This window comes from Berghia stephanieae, chromosome 3 (genome assembly GCF_034508935.2).
Source record: "Berghia stephanieae isolate SIO BIC M18660-M18661 chromosome 3, UCSD_Bste_1.3, whole genome shotgun sequence".
Classification (NCBI taxonomy): Eukaryota; Metazoa; Mollusca; class Gastropoda; order Nudibranchia; family Aeolidiidae; genus Berghia; species Berghia stephanieae.
The window spans coordinates 43,259,059-43,274,964 of record NC_088362.1 but is presented as its reverse complement, the minus strand read 5'-3'; the positions used below and the strand labels follow the sequence as shown (position 1 = coordinate 43,274,964).

The 15,906-nt window shown below is 33.8% G+C and overlaps 1 protein-coding gene across 1 annotated transcript; it reads left to right on the top strand.

Moving 5' to 3' along the window:
• The first annotated feature begins 545 nt into the window (after positions 1-545).
• On the top strand, positions 546-15,465 carry LOC144967779 (uncharacterized). Its single transcript, XM_078905410.1, has 5 exons — positions 546-649; positions 3,511-3,654; positions 5,304-5,351; positions 6,748-6,920; positions 8,384-15,465. Exons 2-5 carry the CDS (start codon positions 3,525-3,527, stop codon positions 9,116-9,118), a joined length of 1,086 nt encoding a protein of 361 aa, XP_078761536.1. The 5' UTR covers positions 546-649; positions 3,511-3,524; the 3' UTR covers positions 9,119-15,465.
• Positions 15,466-15,906: the final 441 nt, after the last annotated feature.

The window sequence follows — 15,906 nt, the reverse complement described above, 5'->3', positions numbered from 1 at the left end:
TCTATATTCTTAACACCTCAGTGATGAAATGGACATAGCAAGCTTGTCAAAAAAACCTGCAACCATAGTAATAGCAATCAAGAGAGAGAGAGAGAGAGAGAGAGAGAGAGAGAGAGAGAGAGAGAGAGAGAGAGAGAGAGAGAGAGAGAGAGATTTTCATGAGGCAGTTCCAGGCCTGCAGCCAAGTGTATACAGTTATGAAAACTATATGGGCTATATTGGAGACTGGTTGACAATAGCAGAGCAAAAAGTCAATGTCCGCTTGCAAGCGCGTTCTGTTTGATTCCCGACAATTCTTGTAAACGTAGACCACTGTATAAGAACTCTTTAGAAAATAAAGGTTTTAAAATCATTAACGAATATACGGATTTTTCCTAAAGATAAAAATAGATTTGATAATCTCTTATATTTTAAAATTATTATTACTATTTTTTAAATTTGATGAATCAGTATATCCAATTAAGTAATCATTAACCATTATAATAGCTTGAATTTAAAAAGTATGATTGATAAAAAATATTAGAAATAAACCACAATGCACCGACATTCTTGTCGTGAGGACAAACTAAATATGGCTGCCATCAGGTTGTCATGGAAAGGATGCCAAGTTAATTCGCTGTCATAAAGGAAGAAATCTTAATAAATCTAGGTTTGTATTTAATAGGTGGACTGTGGGATTGATTGCACACAGACGTATGATTTGCATAAATTTTTTCCCCTTTTCTTAACAGGTGTATACAAAAATATAAATCTTGCTCAGACTCAAATCGTACAGTCGTTCATATTTGCAATTTTTTGCGGCTCTTCCCCTACTCCTACTCTACAGTACAGCATGCTAGAGCCCTCATTTAATCGTTCACCTGTTCACCCTTTTAAAGGGGATGCCTTCCGACCTCAAACTAACCAATTGACCTTAAAGGAACTACCTTTCAATCCTTTTTTTTAAAATGGCGGTGGAGAACCAAAACAATAGTCATATAAATAGGCACTTGCAAGAATTTGTCAAAATAGTGATATCGGTATTAATTTAGCGTAGAAAAATAAAGGGGAGTGAAACATTTACTAAAGTGAAAAAATTATCGCTCTATCTCAACTAGTTAAAAAGTTATGACCTTTTATGTGGTGAAAAATCTCTATAGAAGCTTATAGGAAAATATGTGACCAAAACACAGCAACCCAATGGATAATCAAGTATAATTCAGAAACGGCTTCAGATACAACTTTGAAATTTTTACATGTGGTAATTCAACATCTCTGTAATACATTGCAAACAGAAAAATAATTATTTATTGAGAGAGAAAGGTATAGTTTAGAGCTGAAACAGCTGAAATCAAGGAAAAATAGATCACGACATGCAAATGAATGACCTATTGGAATTTTGGAAAAGTCGACAATTAAATATTTATTCACATGTAGATAGACCAAATACACCACTGAATCGGCGTCATTTAGTTATTCACTTTGAACTTTTCAAAATGAAAATAGACCTCATAAAAGCAGAGATATGGACTGATAAATGTTTGAGGTGGTGTATTTGTGTTTAAAATGATCGAAAATAGGTGATTTTAAAAACTTCCGCTCCCCGTTCCCCTAAATTGGACAGACGTCCGTCAAAGGATGAAAAACGTCAAAATCAACAGTGAAAAATCAATCGGAATAAAAAAAGGAAGAGAATTGTAAATTATGAAATGAATGCATGGACATGAAAACGCCAATTAATTAAATAATTTAAAACAAAAATAACTTCCATAAATGGAATATATTGTAAGATATAAAGATGTAAAGTTTTGATGTGGATTGACGAAGTTATCTCTCAAACGCAGCAGACGACAGGAAGTGAATCAGTATAAGAAAATGGCAGCTTCTGTAAACAATCGAGGCCAATTACTGTTTTTTGGGGAGCTCTAACTTTTGAGTGCAAACATATTTTGCTCTGAAATTTTTAGAGAAGCTACTTTAATATGTATCTCAAAAGGACTTGTTTTTATTAAGAAGGACCATCTCTGGTTTAAAAGTTATAAGCGTTTAAACACATATACTCTCTTTACACAAAGATTTCTCAAAATCATGATATAAAAAGATAATAATATTAGCATCATTGTATGTAGAATTTTATGCCCTTTCCAATGATATATAATACATGCCATTTCATTCCACTGAGAAAGAAGAATGAACATTTTAAAATCACTCCTAAATTTTTTCCCCTCAAAAACGGAAACAGAAATCCTCGCCTGTTTTCAACTCGCGAGAGCTACTTCTTGCAAGTGCCTAATATAAATATAATATAAGGAAATTTTAAGCTTTCACTAATCTATCTCTATCTTAGATTTGTTCTAACGTTTTTAAAATGCTACTAGAAAATTGAATAAATAAACGCCCGACAAAAAATCCACGGTGAAAATACAAATTGAAAGAGATGCTAGACCGAGGAGCTTGGCTTACGGAATTTCTCCCTTTTTAAAAGTGTGTGTGCTGGGAGTGGGGATAATTGAATAAATAAAAATGAAATTATAATGATTTTTAAATAAAAATCTCATTCACAGACTTTAGACTAAACTGGTAAATAAGTGATAGTGAACTAAATTTTATTTTCCTTTGTCTTATCATTATTCTTTCGTCTATATCATATATTGGAAGGATTGAAAGATTAATTAAATTTAGCTAACAATATATTATTATCTACATGAAGCCTAAAACAACATTTGGAAAGATGACTTCAACTTTAGTCTTATAAAGTAAGGAGATAGGAAAAAGATTTCAGATTTATATATATATTTATTTATTTATCAAAAACAAAGATGTAACAGTAACAGTTGATTATGTCAACAACAATGTTTGACTTTAACTTACAACCATGTTTGACTTTAATTCAGACTTGATTGATTTAATCATGCAATTTCCGATTCCGTGTTAATTTGTTCATACTGCATTACTGCCTATTTTATTATTACTTAAGTTAAACGCCCCATTTACTTTTTTTAAAAAAGGCTTTTACTTCTAGTGATTATATCAATTAGCACGATTTGCAAATATCACCATCAACTGTGTTCCGTGCAATTTGTGTCAGTGCTACCATGCATCACACAATGTAGATCATCTTTTGCTAGGTGTTAATTTGAACATGGAAGCTTTAGCCTGGTTGATTTTGTCAAGTGGGTTTTATCAACTTCTTCCCATTCCACTTCAAAACTTGATAGTGCATTCCATTCTGAACTGTTTATCATGCCGACGATTGTGTTTTTCCAGTTCTACTTCTTTAATTGCCATGAATTTTTAATTTCTTTTTAATATAAAAAAGAAAAGCAAATTTGCTAGGGGCATAGTTAATATAAAGTGCATCATTACAATTTATCAAGAAATGTATTTGGAGTTCCCTTTTATCTCAATCATGTTCAATCAACCACTTGTCATCAGATTGGATTATGATAATTAACTTTTGAAATTTAATTTAGATACATCGGGAACAAAAGAAAATATTGTATACATATTATATTCTACATAATTGTGCAGGAGAAGCGATCAAGATGAGCGGGGAAAACTCAGCCGTTCACAAAAGGAACTTGGAGAGTTCTATTCTCTTCATGCAGCAGGAGCATGCTACTACATTGAAGGCTCTTCATGAAGAAATAGCCATATTGCAGAAAAGATGCACGGGTGAGTTTACATTTATCTACTTACAATTACAATTGAAGAAGTAAATATAATTTTTGATTTAAAAAAAAAACGGTTGTCTAGTTTCCTGTATACTGTAAAGATACAAACATTTTTGCTCACATTAAATGCTGCCCTATAAAATCCTCTTTATTAAAAGAATTTGGTACAATGGTCTTTCCTTTAAATAGCTTGACTGAGAAATTAATTGTTAATATATTCCCTTTTAAATGCTTTTGATACAATGGTCTTTCTCGTAACACTCTTATTGTCCTGGCTGTGTAGCTTTCGGTCAGAATCAGGACCCCTGAATGAAACATATAAAAATTCTTTTACATTTTTTCATCTTTGACATGATTTGTTGAATTTGAAAAGCTTATATTGCTCTGCAGAAAGTGCCAAAATTCTAAGTTCTACGAATTTTCATAGAAGTTGGCAGGTCTGTGAAACTATGCTTGAAGAGAAACGATGTTTTTGTAAGAGGAAGAGGATCGTGTTCAAAAACAAGAAAAAGATAAAGAGGATAGCTAACCAATACTTAAATTCAACAATCAGAACTATCAGACTTCATCTTCAACGCAGTTGAACAAGTACAGAGTCAGAACCAGTATACAGGAATGGAAGATTATATCAACATCTCTAAAGAGATGGGAAGTGGCCAAGCAATAATTGCAATTCCTTTGCCCTCGTTTAAAGCCAATTGTATATTAATTGCTGCCTCATACCAATAATCTAAAAAAGAAAGGATTAATCTATACTTTATAAAGATATTAAAATGACATTTTAATGGGACTTCCAGATTTGCAACCATGTGCATTAATATTTGCCTGCACTTGGAAATCAGAGAGGAAACTTATTTCTTTAGTAAATCAAAGTAAATCTAGTACATTGCTGCGTAAATTGTACAATGTTCCTCCCTTTAAATGCATTTGTTGCATAAGTTATACCATTTTCTTGTTTTGGGAATGCGTGGGACGATAAAACCTACAAATTTTGAATGCATTGGTGAATGCATTTTATTGTGTCTCATTTCAAGAGATTTCGTCTAAGTAAAATGGAGAAAGTTATGAAGGATGGCGATCACCCCCTTCACAAATATATTAAGTTCTCCATGAGGAGCCATTGCCTCATATCTATAAAAACAAAGACAACACATCACCTTAATTCATTTTTGACACATGGTATTCGAATTTTTAATGTGCAACTGTGATTTAAATTAAATACTGTTTTTTAGATATACACACTAGTTCGGACTAGAGGTATGGTATATCTCAATTTATCAAATTAATATATAAAGTGTCGCTATTGATTCTTGGTTGTATATTTTTTACATTTTTGTGCATTTGCATATATATATATATATGTATACATTGTCGCCATAGATTCTCAACTTTGTGTTTATACATTTTATGCATGCCACGTCTGTAAACGAATTTCCATTTTTTTGGATGAATAAAGTATACATTATTATTATTATTATTATTATTATTATTATTATTATTATTATTATTATTATTATTATTATTATTATTATTATTATTATTATTATCATTATTATTATTATTATTATTATTATTATTATTATTATTATTATTAAAGTTCAAGTTATGCTTAATTTTTCATATTAATTTTCCTTTTTTTTTTCTTCACAGATCTCACATTCCAGCTAACAATGCATGGTCTCACAATAGACGAACCAGGTCAGTGTTTGATTGTTGCATGCCTTAAGGGAATTTAAAGTTAAGAAAGTAAATCAGTAAATATATAGCGAGACCATGAAATTAGGAACCTCCCTGTTCAAGAAACATGACAAATTGGGATGTAATCCCAGGATACAAATTTATTCTTTATTTATTATATTATTCTTTTATTAGAACAAGGTTTGACAATTTTATTTTTACCTTCCCGAATTCTCTTAATTGAAATTCCGTATCAAAATTGCAAAGACAATACCCAATAGATAGTTGTCACGACATTGCCCAGCTCACTAATGAATAGGTTATGCACTTAATACAAATTCCCCTCAGAGGTCACTGTCAGTATACCTCTCATCTCTGGAGGTGTGAAACTTTCTTTTCTCATAATGACAGTCCACTCCAAAGGTGGGAAGGGGGGGGGGGGGTTATCTCAAGTGGTGTCTCTAGATGAATACCACAGAAAAACTGTAGCTACCACTTTCCACTTAGGGGTGACAGCATATCTTCAATTCTGCATTGACAGTTGACATGGTTTTGATGACTTTTGTTTAATTAGTTGTGCACAACATTGACCTCATTTCTCGACAATAGGGTAACATTGATATAATGTCACATTCCTTTGACTTTCAGTTCTTACCTCCTTTTCAATAATTTTAACTTTCATTATAGCATGAACTTAAGAGCAGCATACAAATGTTACATGCCAGAGACTAAGGTTGCCATTTTTGCAGGTTGTTCCAGAATTCTGGGATAAGAAATTGAAGGCACATGATGTTTGAGGCATGTTGGGTTATGCCTTTAATCCTGACAGAGACGGTATAAGTCACGACCCCAATGATCTCACCATTCTAAAACATTGTGACTGTATAGGCAACAACCCCATTGATCCCAAAGCATTGCACCCCTTTTTCTTTTACAACACCCTTATTTTAAAAAAAATACCAGTGAATTGTTTTGAATTTATATCAGACATTGCTTTGCACTAGAATACCTCCATTAACCTTAACACGGCAAGATGATTTTGATAAAAAAAACATTTGTTTACATGTAATTTTTTTTTTCTGCTCACAATATAATTTATGTTTTGACATGTATGATACCTACTTGAAATATTTCAAACCTTGTAGAGTTTTTCGAAAGTCGTTTATAATACCTTTTCCCTTATTTATGAATTTGAATTGTTATTTTCGACAAATATGAGTTTAATGGAATGTTCACTTCGTATGATTTCACTCAGGACATAGATGTAATGTCAATGAATTTAATATCTTATTTTTATTTTTTTAAACTATAATTTAAGACTTGATTTGCTTTATGATAATACTGATTTTTTATATTCGACCATTTAAGTATTTTTGAATCACAGACATAAAAAGAATGTGTTTTTGGTTTTTTTCAGGAACAGTTGATTCCCAAATGCAACAGGTGCAACAGGAACTTGAAATGTCCCGTAATAAGATAGCAAGTTTGGAGGAACAAATGGTTGAGAGGGACAAGAAGATTGAACGTCTAGAAGCAGAAGCAAAGACCCAAAGGAAGAAATTCCTTGAAGAAAGTAGAGCACATTCACAGGTAATTTATTTTTCATATGACTTAAAATATTAAAAGGACGATCTGTGCCAATGCACTCAGAAAATCGGCCTAGATTTCAGTTATAAATTTTTGTTTGTCTCAACATCTCGACAACAGTTTTCTCAAGAGGCTCTTTTAAGTGGGGAGTAATATGATTTGAAAGAAATACAGTTTACCTTGGTTACAATAAAGTGGACAAGACTGGAGGTCATTGAAGGTTATAACTGAGGATTCATCGAATATAAGGTTTTGATATTAATATACAAGGAATATAACCGTCTAAGTACTTAAATTTGGGAAAAATTAATTGCCACATGGCCCCACAAGTACCAATGTGTTGGTTAATGGCTCTTTATTTTCATTATTTTGTTGCATTTTAAAAAAAGATATTTTTTTATTCAATCTTTATCATATTGATGTCATAAAAAAGTCTCTTTGTACTGTTGGAAATGGTTTTATCTCAAAACTAAAGCGATTCGCTTTTCGTGGATGTCATCATGAGAAGATCAATTACAATTTAGACAGGAAAGACATGTTGATTGAGTGAATGTAAGTGCAATGAAATTGTAGGTAGCAATCAAAATCAATATGACTAAGACAGGCACACACACACACACACACACACACACACACACACACACACACACACACACACACTCTCTCTCTTAGGTCATGCATCTTATTTTGTTGGTGATTGCATTGTTATTGGCTGTGTTTAAACAACACTCATTGGTCAGACAATGGATTAAGATTAATAGGTCATTTCCTCATGTTACCCCCATCCCCATTCCCTCTCATGACAGCCACACATACACACCCAACCTACATCTACCATGTGAACACAGCCTTACATCGGGAAACAAAATGATCCCATTATGTCACTGTGAGTGTTGCTGCCACTTCCACTGGCTCTGAATCACACTCACACTGCTGCTTGTCATACACTTACACTCAACTCATTGTCCTCTGATTGTTAGTGTGTCATTATTATGTGAAAGTGATTTACTAGACAATGCCGGTGTGTAAGAAATCTTACTTAGTTCAGAAAGTGATGCATGATTTTTTATAACTTTTTTTATGCCAGTCTTGTCTCCATAAAGCATCAATTATTCATTGTGACCGAGGCGTGTGATTATGAACTTAGTTGAATTCTTGGTGGCTTTAGTGCTGCCAAATAGAAACAAACAACAGGGACTTTAAGAGTTTTATTGAACTCAAGTGTTTCGTTGGATTGGAGATATTCAAGGTACAATTTGATAAGGTTTTATTTTCAATATAGGAATATGATTTGCTCCACGCCATGTAATGATATTGTAAAGGAAAAGATTCACAGCTGTTAGATTTCAATCATGATAAATAATATGTGTGGAAAAGGATTTTTAAAAATATCTAGAAGACAAGAAGCTTGTGTCTCAAGTGCCAATAAATAAATAGAATTATGCTTTCTTTCTTCATCCATTCAGGTGACAAACTCCTTGAAAGCTGAATTAGAGGCCAAATCGAACAATATTGCTTACCTTACCACAGAGCTCCACCGCCTCAAACAGAAAAGTCGGCTGGAAAACAACAACCTGTCAGGTTCAACGAATACCAATGCTGTAGCCTCATCTGGCTCTAACCCTCACCAACCTCCATATTTAAATCCTGACTCAGCACAACAAAAGACTCAAACACACCACCATTATGTACCAACCCCTCCTCAGAGAGAGAGAAGTACATTAGGTCCAGGCTCTGCTGCATCTCGCATGAGACACTCTGGCCACAAAAAACCTAGTTCCTCTTCCAGGCCTGTCATAGGTATTCACCCTAGAAGTGCCGACTCTCTTCCAATCAAGCAGCCCCAACCACCCAACCCCGCTCTTCGTCTGAATTCTGGAAATCGTAGCAGTGGATCTGAATCTCCTGACATCACGCCTTTTATTCAGTCTCTGTCAAAAGAGGAGGATCTCCACATTGATGTCAAACAACCCCTCCCTCCCATTGCTAGTGGTGGAAGTTGTCACAAGCCTGGGCCCACTGTTGTTGGGGCAACACCAGTTTTGGTCCACCAGGTGATTTCTTCAACCTCTCAGAAAAAGTCAAACCCGTCCGGTCAAACTGAGGCCTCCATAGTCACACTGGCCTTAGGAAATGCTGCTGCTACCAATGATAATGCTTGGTCTCTTGCCCAGGAACATAGAGGTTCTGAATACAATTAGTTGCAGTGTAGATAATTCATGATAGTAGTGGAATGATATGTTTTTAAAAAAATTCGTTTGATATGACTGGTTGAATGGTTCAGTACAAAGGGTGTTCATGAAATATTGTAAAAGTGCCTGAACTCTGGTTAGGGATATTACATGGCCTGGTTTCATGACCAAGGATTACGTCCAACCTTTCTCATTTTCTTGGGAATAATTTAAGATTTCTATTATACTCATTACATGATAAAAGGTTTTGGTGGTAGACTTAAATTTTGGGTTAAGCTCGCTTTTTTAAATGCAACTCTTTACCTAGCTAGCTTGAACATTTAAGAGTCTAAATTTTGTCTATTAATTACTTTTTCTCAAAATTTTATAGTTATTTTCAGTAATTAATGTCAGATACCCAATCTTAAAACAGTAAACTGTTGATTAACTTCATAATTACAGCTCATGTATAACAGCCTCGGTTGCAACGGGAGTTTGGCTACAATGGGAAATTTAAAAATCCCAGTTCTACGGCTTTTGTAATTCATATAAATCATTCATGGCTATAACAGGGAAATATTTCTTGGAGCACGGCTACAACAGGGTTTTGAGTTGCAAGTTTAGTACCCAATTGAGAAAAACTACTTACTCAAGAAGAAAAGAGGAAAGCACATATGGCACAGATAACTTATGGGGGAACCGAGATGGGCGGATTGCAGTTATTGTATGAACAAAAAAGGCTAGTGAGAGGCGCGTGACTGACTGATCAACACGTTGATACACTTAGGCCTAATGTGTTAGGCATAGAGTGAGGGTTGTGCGACTTGTGACTGATTAGGTACGCTTCTTGAGTTTTGAAGTGCAGTCAGTAGTTGAAGGACTGTCAGTGGTGGTGTTGGAGGATGGTAGAATTTAACCATTACATTGTTCCATCTCGCCTTTTGTTCTGAATTAAATGGTAGAGGGGGTGAGGGATGGTCATGGTGGGGAGGGGGGGGGGGGGGGGAGGCTGGGGGCATTTAAAGGGATGGATGGAAATCACAGTCATGTCATCTGATTTATTTACTTAGGGAGATAACTCGGAGATAACTCGAAATGTGTTTTCTTTTCGTTTTTTATTACCTTCAGTAATGCTTCCCTTCAAATACTGTATGCATGACTACAGAACGGATACAAAGGGAATTTTTTGCTATTCCCACTATCCCTGTTGTATCCGAGTTCCACTGTATCACATCACATGAGTTTAATCTAAACTTTGAATTCAATACTCTAACCTTTCTGTCCATCTAGCAGTGATTAGGCGGCTAGGTTTGGTTAAATCTAATAGAAAATATTTTGCAATGTACTAGTGTCTTGTCTAAAGAGAAGCAAACAATTGTTATTGTCCATTTTATGCTGCAGAAACAAGGATAAACTTCAGCTGCATTAATGTATTTATGGCCTTAAAGGCCAAGAGAAACTAATTTTAAACGAATTAATTATGCAAACTTTGCTAATTTAGAGTTGCAAACCATACCTGATACTAGTAGGCAGAGTTTGAAAACTAGCACTCAATTGCGCACACAGGACTACTCATAGCGAGCAATGGGTGAAATTATCGGCCATCTTGTGTCATGACTTTTTCTTTTACAGACAGTTTTGTAATATTTAATGAATATCTGTGTAAGAGATGATTAGATCATAAAATTTACGTACTTTGACGATACATTTGTCAAATACTCTGTTTAGTCATGTATGACATTATTTATAAGTTTTTAAACATTAAATTTACCTCAGCAGATTTTGTCTCCATAATAGAAATAGATGTTTATGGTCTCTGTCTATTTGTGATTTACAGATAGACAAAATTACTGTAAATAAAGACTAGATAAATGACATTATGTCAACCATCATCGTCTTTTTTTTGGATATAAATATGTAGGCGTTTATTTTTAATAAAGGTGCAAATGTTAAAAATACAGAAAGGGCTACATTTTGTTGTACCAATTTTTTAAAAATCCAGTTAATTGCCATGAAAAGAAAATGATCACATGAGTTAGGCGTTAGTTTTATCTGACATGTTTTATATGACCATTGTTGAACATGATATGTTGATTTGTTTCATTAATATATCCTTTTTGTTTATGTTTTGTTTTGTTGACTATGAACTGAATCATTCATTGATATTGGTGCAACTTCATAAACATTCCAATTCTCTCTCTTCCCACCCCCCCCCCCCCTCTCTCTCTCTCTCTCTCTCTCTCTCTCTCTCTCTCTCTCTCTCTCTCTCTCTCTCTCTCCCTCTCTCTCTCTCTCTCTAACAGACCTTCAGAGTGAATCGTTGGTTCTAGAGAAACAAAACGATATAATCAGATGTTGTAAAAGACGAATTCTTTACACTCGAGTAATATAGAAGGAGGTAGCAGTAATGTACATAAATTTCATAAAAACCTTTTTAATGAGTTTAATCTACGAGAATTGTATATATCAATTCAAGCACGCTTTATCCAAAACATTTATTGAGAGCCTGAGTTTGTCTTAATATATTTTAAAATATATGATAATCTGAAAAAAAAATTTTTTTAATTACATGGTGTGACCGTTGAAGCCAGAGTCAGTTTTTAAAAAACATGTATTCTCATGTGTTTGTCATGTAGTCAACTGTCAAATTTGGAGGTTCTCCATTCTACAAGGGCATGAAAAGTCAACATGTGACATCCTTTTGTACAGCTGGAAATATAAATATTTAAATTGAGATTGTCTCTGGATAAGCACTACATACATGTGATATTATTAATAACAAATCAAATAGGTCTCAATTTTGTTTTGGGTAAATTCTTAGATGATGAATAAATTATATTGATGTACCTTAATAACACTTTTCATGATGTGGTTAATGATTCTAAACTCCAGTTTCTGAGTCTCTGCCATGCTCTTGTTAAAGAAATTGGGTAGAATGAGGGTCAGTGCTAACTTGTTAAGCATGCCTTTCTGCTGTTGAATATTATTCATTTTTCTAACACTGTCAGTATTGCTACAGTCCCTCTGTTTTTGAAACTCTTAAAAATCTTGAATTCATTTTATGTCGAAAATTTAATAAGGAAGAGACTATTTGGGTAATTGTCTTCGAAAACTTATTGAAAATCAGTGATATCAGTTAAATCGCAAACAGTTAAACTGAAGTGATAAATAATTGGAAAAGAATCCCGAGATGTCCATTTTTTTTTCTTTGCCATTGTCAAAAAAATCTTGATAATTCAAAAGTAATAACCCCCATATCACAGCTAAACTGGGAAAAATGCCTTCTCATTAAATAATTAACAGTTGATACCTAGTATTCATTGGGTTTTTTACAATTCAGTTCATGTTGTAATCTTTCAATTTATGATCTAGGGGAAGTTATTCAGGAAGGACAGAAACAAGTTAAATGAACTTGGACCATTTATCCTGCAATTTTTTCTGCAATTATTAAAAAACAAACATGAAGTTTTATATAGCGCAACATCTACTAAATGTACTAAAAGCACTTTATAAGGGATTGTAAGCCAACAGCAACACTAATTACAAGGCTGATATATAAGTACTGTTTTGTTATAACATTTTTGTTTTTAATAGCACATACAAACATAATACATGAAAAGAAAGCTTAGAATCTCAGCTATGTACCGTACCATTTATTTTTCCACATAATTGCCAACACGAGCAACACAGAACTGCCAACTTCGAACTAGCTGGTGCACTGTTAGCCAAGAATCCCGGTGATTTTGTAAGGCACTATCAACGAACATCTGCCACTACCTCCAAGTCACTGTTGTAACGGTTTCCTTTCAGATACCTCTTGAGCTCGGGAACAAGAAATAGATGGGACAAGATCCAGACTATATCCTGGGTGCTGTAGGTTCGAAAGTTTGAACCAAATTAATGAGTCTTGGGTTTGACAATTAATGTGTGGTCGCTCATAGTCACGTTGCAATATCAAATCTCAATCACCTCAAACCTGTGCGAGTCTATTTTTGAGGGATTGTAGAGTTGAAACATATTGTTCAGAGTTCACTGTTTGCCCATGTTCAAGAAATTCCATGTGAACTATGCCTTCCATGTCCCAGAAAATGGTAAACAAGCCCTTTCTCACTGAGACATTTACTTTGAGTTTTCTCGGGCTTGAAGGAGATTTATGCCTGTACTCCAATGACTGCACTTTGGTGGTGGACCCAGATCCATCATCTGTCACACTTTTCTGCAGAAAAGTCTCTCTTTTCTTGTCATGCTTTATTTCTGAAGTTAGCTGTCATGAGACCCATTATGCAGAAACTTCTCTGTAACCCAAGAGAGATCTCACAATATGGTGTACTCGTTCTTTTGAAATTCGAACTTCATCAGCGACATCTTTTTGTTTTACTCTAATTATACAGTCAACTGCTCCTTGATTACTCGTAATCAGATGCAGAAAGGCATATCTGCAGAAAGGCCATTATGGTCGCAGTCAAACACTTTTATTTCTGATGGGACATCTTTGAAAATTCTAATCCACTTTCGAACACCACCATTAGTAATACACATAAGACAATAAGCTGCCTTCATTATTTGATGTATGTTCGCTGCGCAGCACTCTTCTGCTGTTTGACTAGAAGTTCATTATGTGTCACCGTTTTCTCAACCACGTTGTCTTAGTGAAGTTGTGACGTCACTCAATTATGAGCCCAAATGACGTCACATGAATTAGTTGTTGCACATGAGTGTAGAAGTATAGTTTGAGTGTGTGTGTGTGTGTGTGTGTGTGTGTGTGTGTGTGAAATTTCATGATTGTACCTGAAATTTGTTTTGATTTATAGGCAAACGGTACTTATATATCAGCACACCCTCGTAGAAGGACAATATATTTTCATTGAGTAATCTCAAACCACAGTATGTGTAAACTGAAATCGAATTTTGGTTTAACCTGTTTATAGTGTAATCTAAATCCCTGTAGACCAAATGGCTCATAAGAATTTTGGATAAAGCATAATAGTGAGCTCTATATATTGAATTTAATAGACTTTTCTTTTTAAAAATCTTGATTGAAATTATCATTGACATAATTTTTTTGAATGCAAAGCAACACTGCTGAAGTTGTTGGAAATTACTGTACTGTAATATATAGATATTGTGTTTCTCACTGGAATTTTTAAAACCCTCTTCCCGTTTCATCAATATTAATGGAGAGCTTTTTATCTGTTCAAGCTAAATCTCATCTTATCATTTCTATTTATCTGTGATATGAGGGTTCGTTTCCATGTCTTTTTATTACGTTGGTCAATTTTATTTCTAAGTTTTGGAAAAGAAGAAAAAACAATCATGAAGGATAAGAGGGGTAAACGCTTTATGACGTTATGGCATACAGTGGAATCCTGATAAATCCAACACGGTCGGACCAGAGAGATTGGTTGACTTTATCAATTATCAATGGAACGTTTTTAGATAATGAACAGAAAATTTGGGACCAACAAGAGGTGATGACTTTTAGCAGAAGTTGACTTAAAGAATGTAGATTCCTCTGTATTTCAATTCGTTTTCATACAAGGTATGAGTATGAATGGAATTTAATTTTGTGCTTTTGTGATATCTTCATGCACATTCTTCCTCTCTTTTCTTTCTCTTATACCTGAAATATTCATCAAGCTATGCTTTTTAAGCAGCTTAGAGACAGATCTGTGAGGTTTTATCACCATTCCGAGCTTTACAGTAAATCATTTCTTTATTTTGGATATTTACGTCAATAAGTGTTTTTACTTTATTCTATATTCATAAAAGATAAGACAGGTATAGTAAAGATAGATTTCTCTTGAGGTATTTTTTACTTTAATTCCATCGAAGGAGGATCAATTACATATTTTTCAAATATTTACTTCAATTGCTTACAATTTTCTCCCATACCTCAGAGTCAATGATTCCAGAATTAAAAAAAAAAAAAGAATTAAGTCCTCACTTTTATCATTTTGACATTGAAAGTGATATTCCGAGTGTGATACATGTACGGTCTTTTTTATTTTGCATATGTTTTTATATTTTTATTGACATATTTTAATAGATCATTATCATTTGTACTTTATAAAGTGTTTATTGAGGCTTTCCCCCCCCCCCCCCCCCTTATAAATTTATGAAATCAAATTATTATTATCATCCGTCCACCAACGTTACATTTAATTGACAATGCTGATTGCTTGAAATTAAAATGATTTAAAGTGTTTACTTTTTCTCCGCCTTACACATTATCTAAAGTTATTATTAAGAAATGGCATTTTTCCCCACCAAGATGCTTTCTTCGAACTCTTGGAAGCTGTTTCTTTTCTTCTTTTTTTTTTTTGTTTGTTTGTTTTTGGAGATGAGGAAAAAACAATAAAGAGAGATACAATTTTTCAGTGAATGTCTTGATTGTCTGTAAAAAAAAAATAAGCAAGAAAATAAAAAATAAAAACTACAGAACAAAACACCAACTGCGATAATGATAAGATGATGACGTTTAGATCTAGATCTCCAAGTCTTTGCTAAATCTGGTTTTCAACGCCCTTGTATGAATTTAGGTGATTTCAGGCAATTTACAAGGGTAAATGGCTTTGGAATATACATAAGTGAACCATCCCTCTTTGTTTTACTTTTCTTTGGCGCCTGTTACATTTTCAAATGTTAATATTATGAACAAGTAAGTTTGTTACCCTCTAAACCTCAACTAATAATGGTTTCAATTGCAATTGCTCATCATTAGGTCTTAATCAGTAGTAAGACATCATGTGCTCAAGTCTCTTGGTGCCCTATGACTTAATTTGCCGTATTCCTCTTTGTTCTTTTTGGGACATAAGGCT

Coding starts and splice junctions, on each gene's coding strand:
- LOC144967779 (XM_078905410.1), top strand. CDS start 3,525: ATGAGCGGGGAAAACTCAGCCGTTCACAAAAGGAACTTGGAGAGTTCT. Junction 3,655..5,303: donor ATTGCAGAAAAGATGCACGG/GTGAGTTTACAT, acceptor TTTTCTTCACAG/ATCTCACATTCCAGCTAACA. Junction 6,921..8,383: donor AAAGTAGAGCACATTCACAG/GTAATTTATTTT, acceptor TCATCCATTCAG/GTGACAAACTCCTTGAAAGC.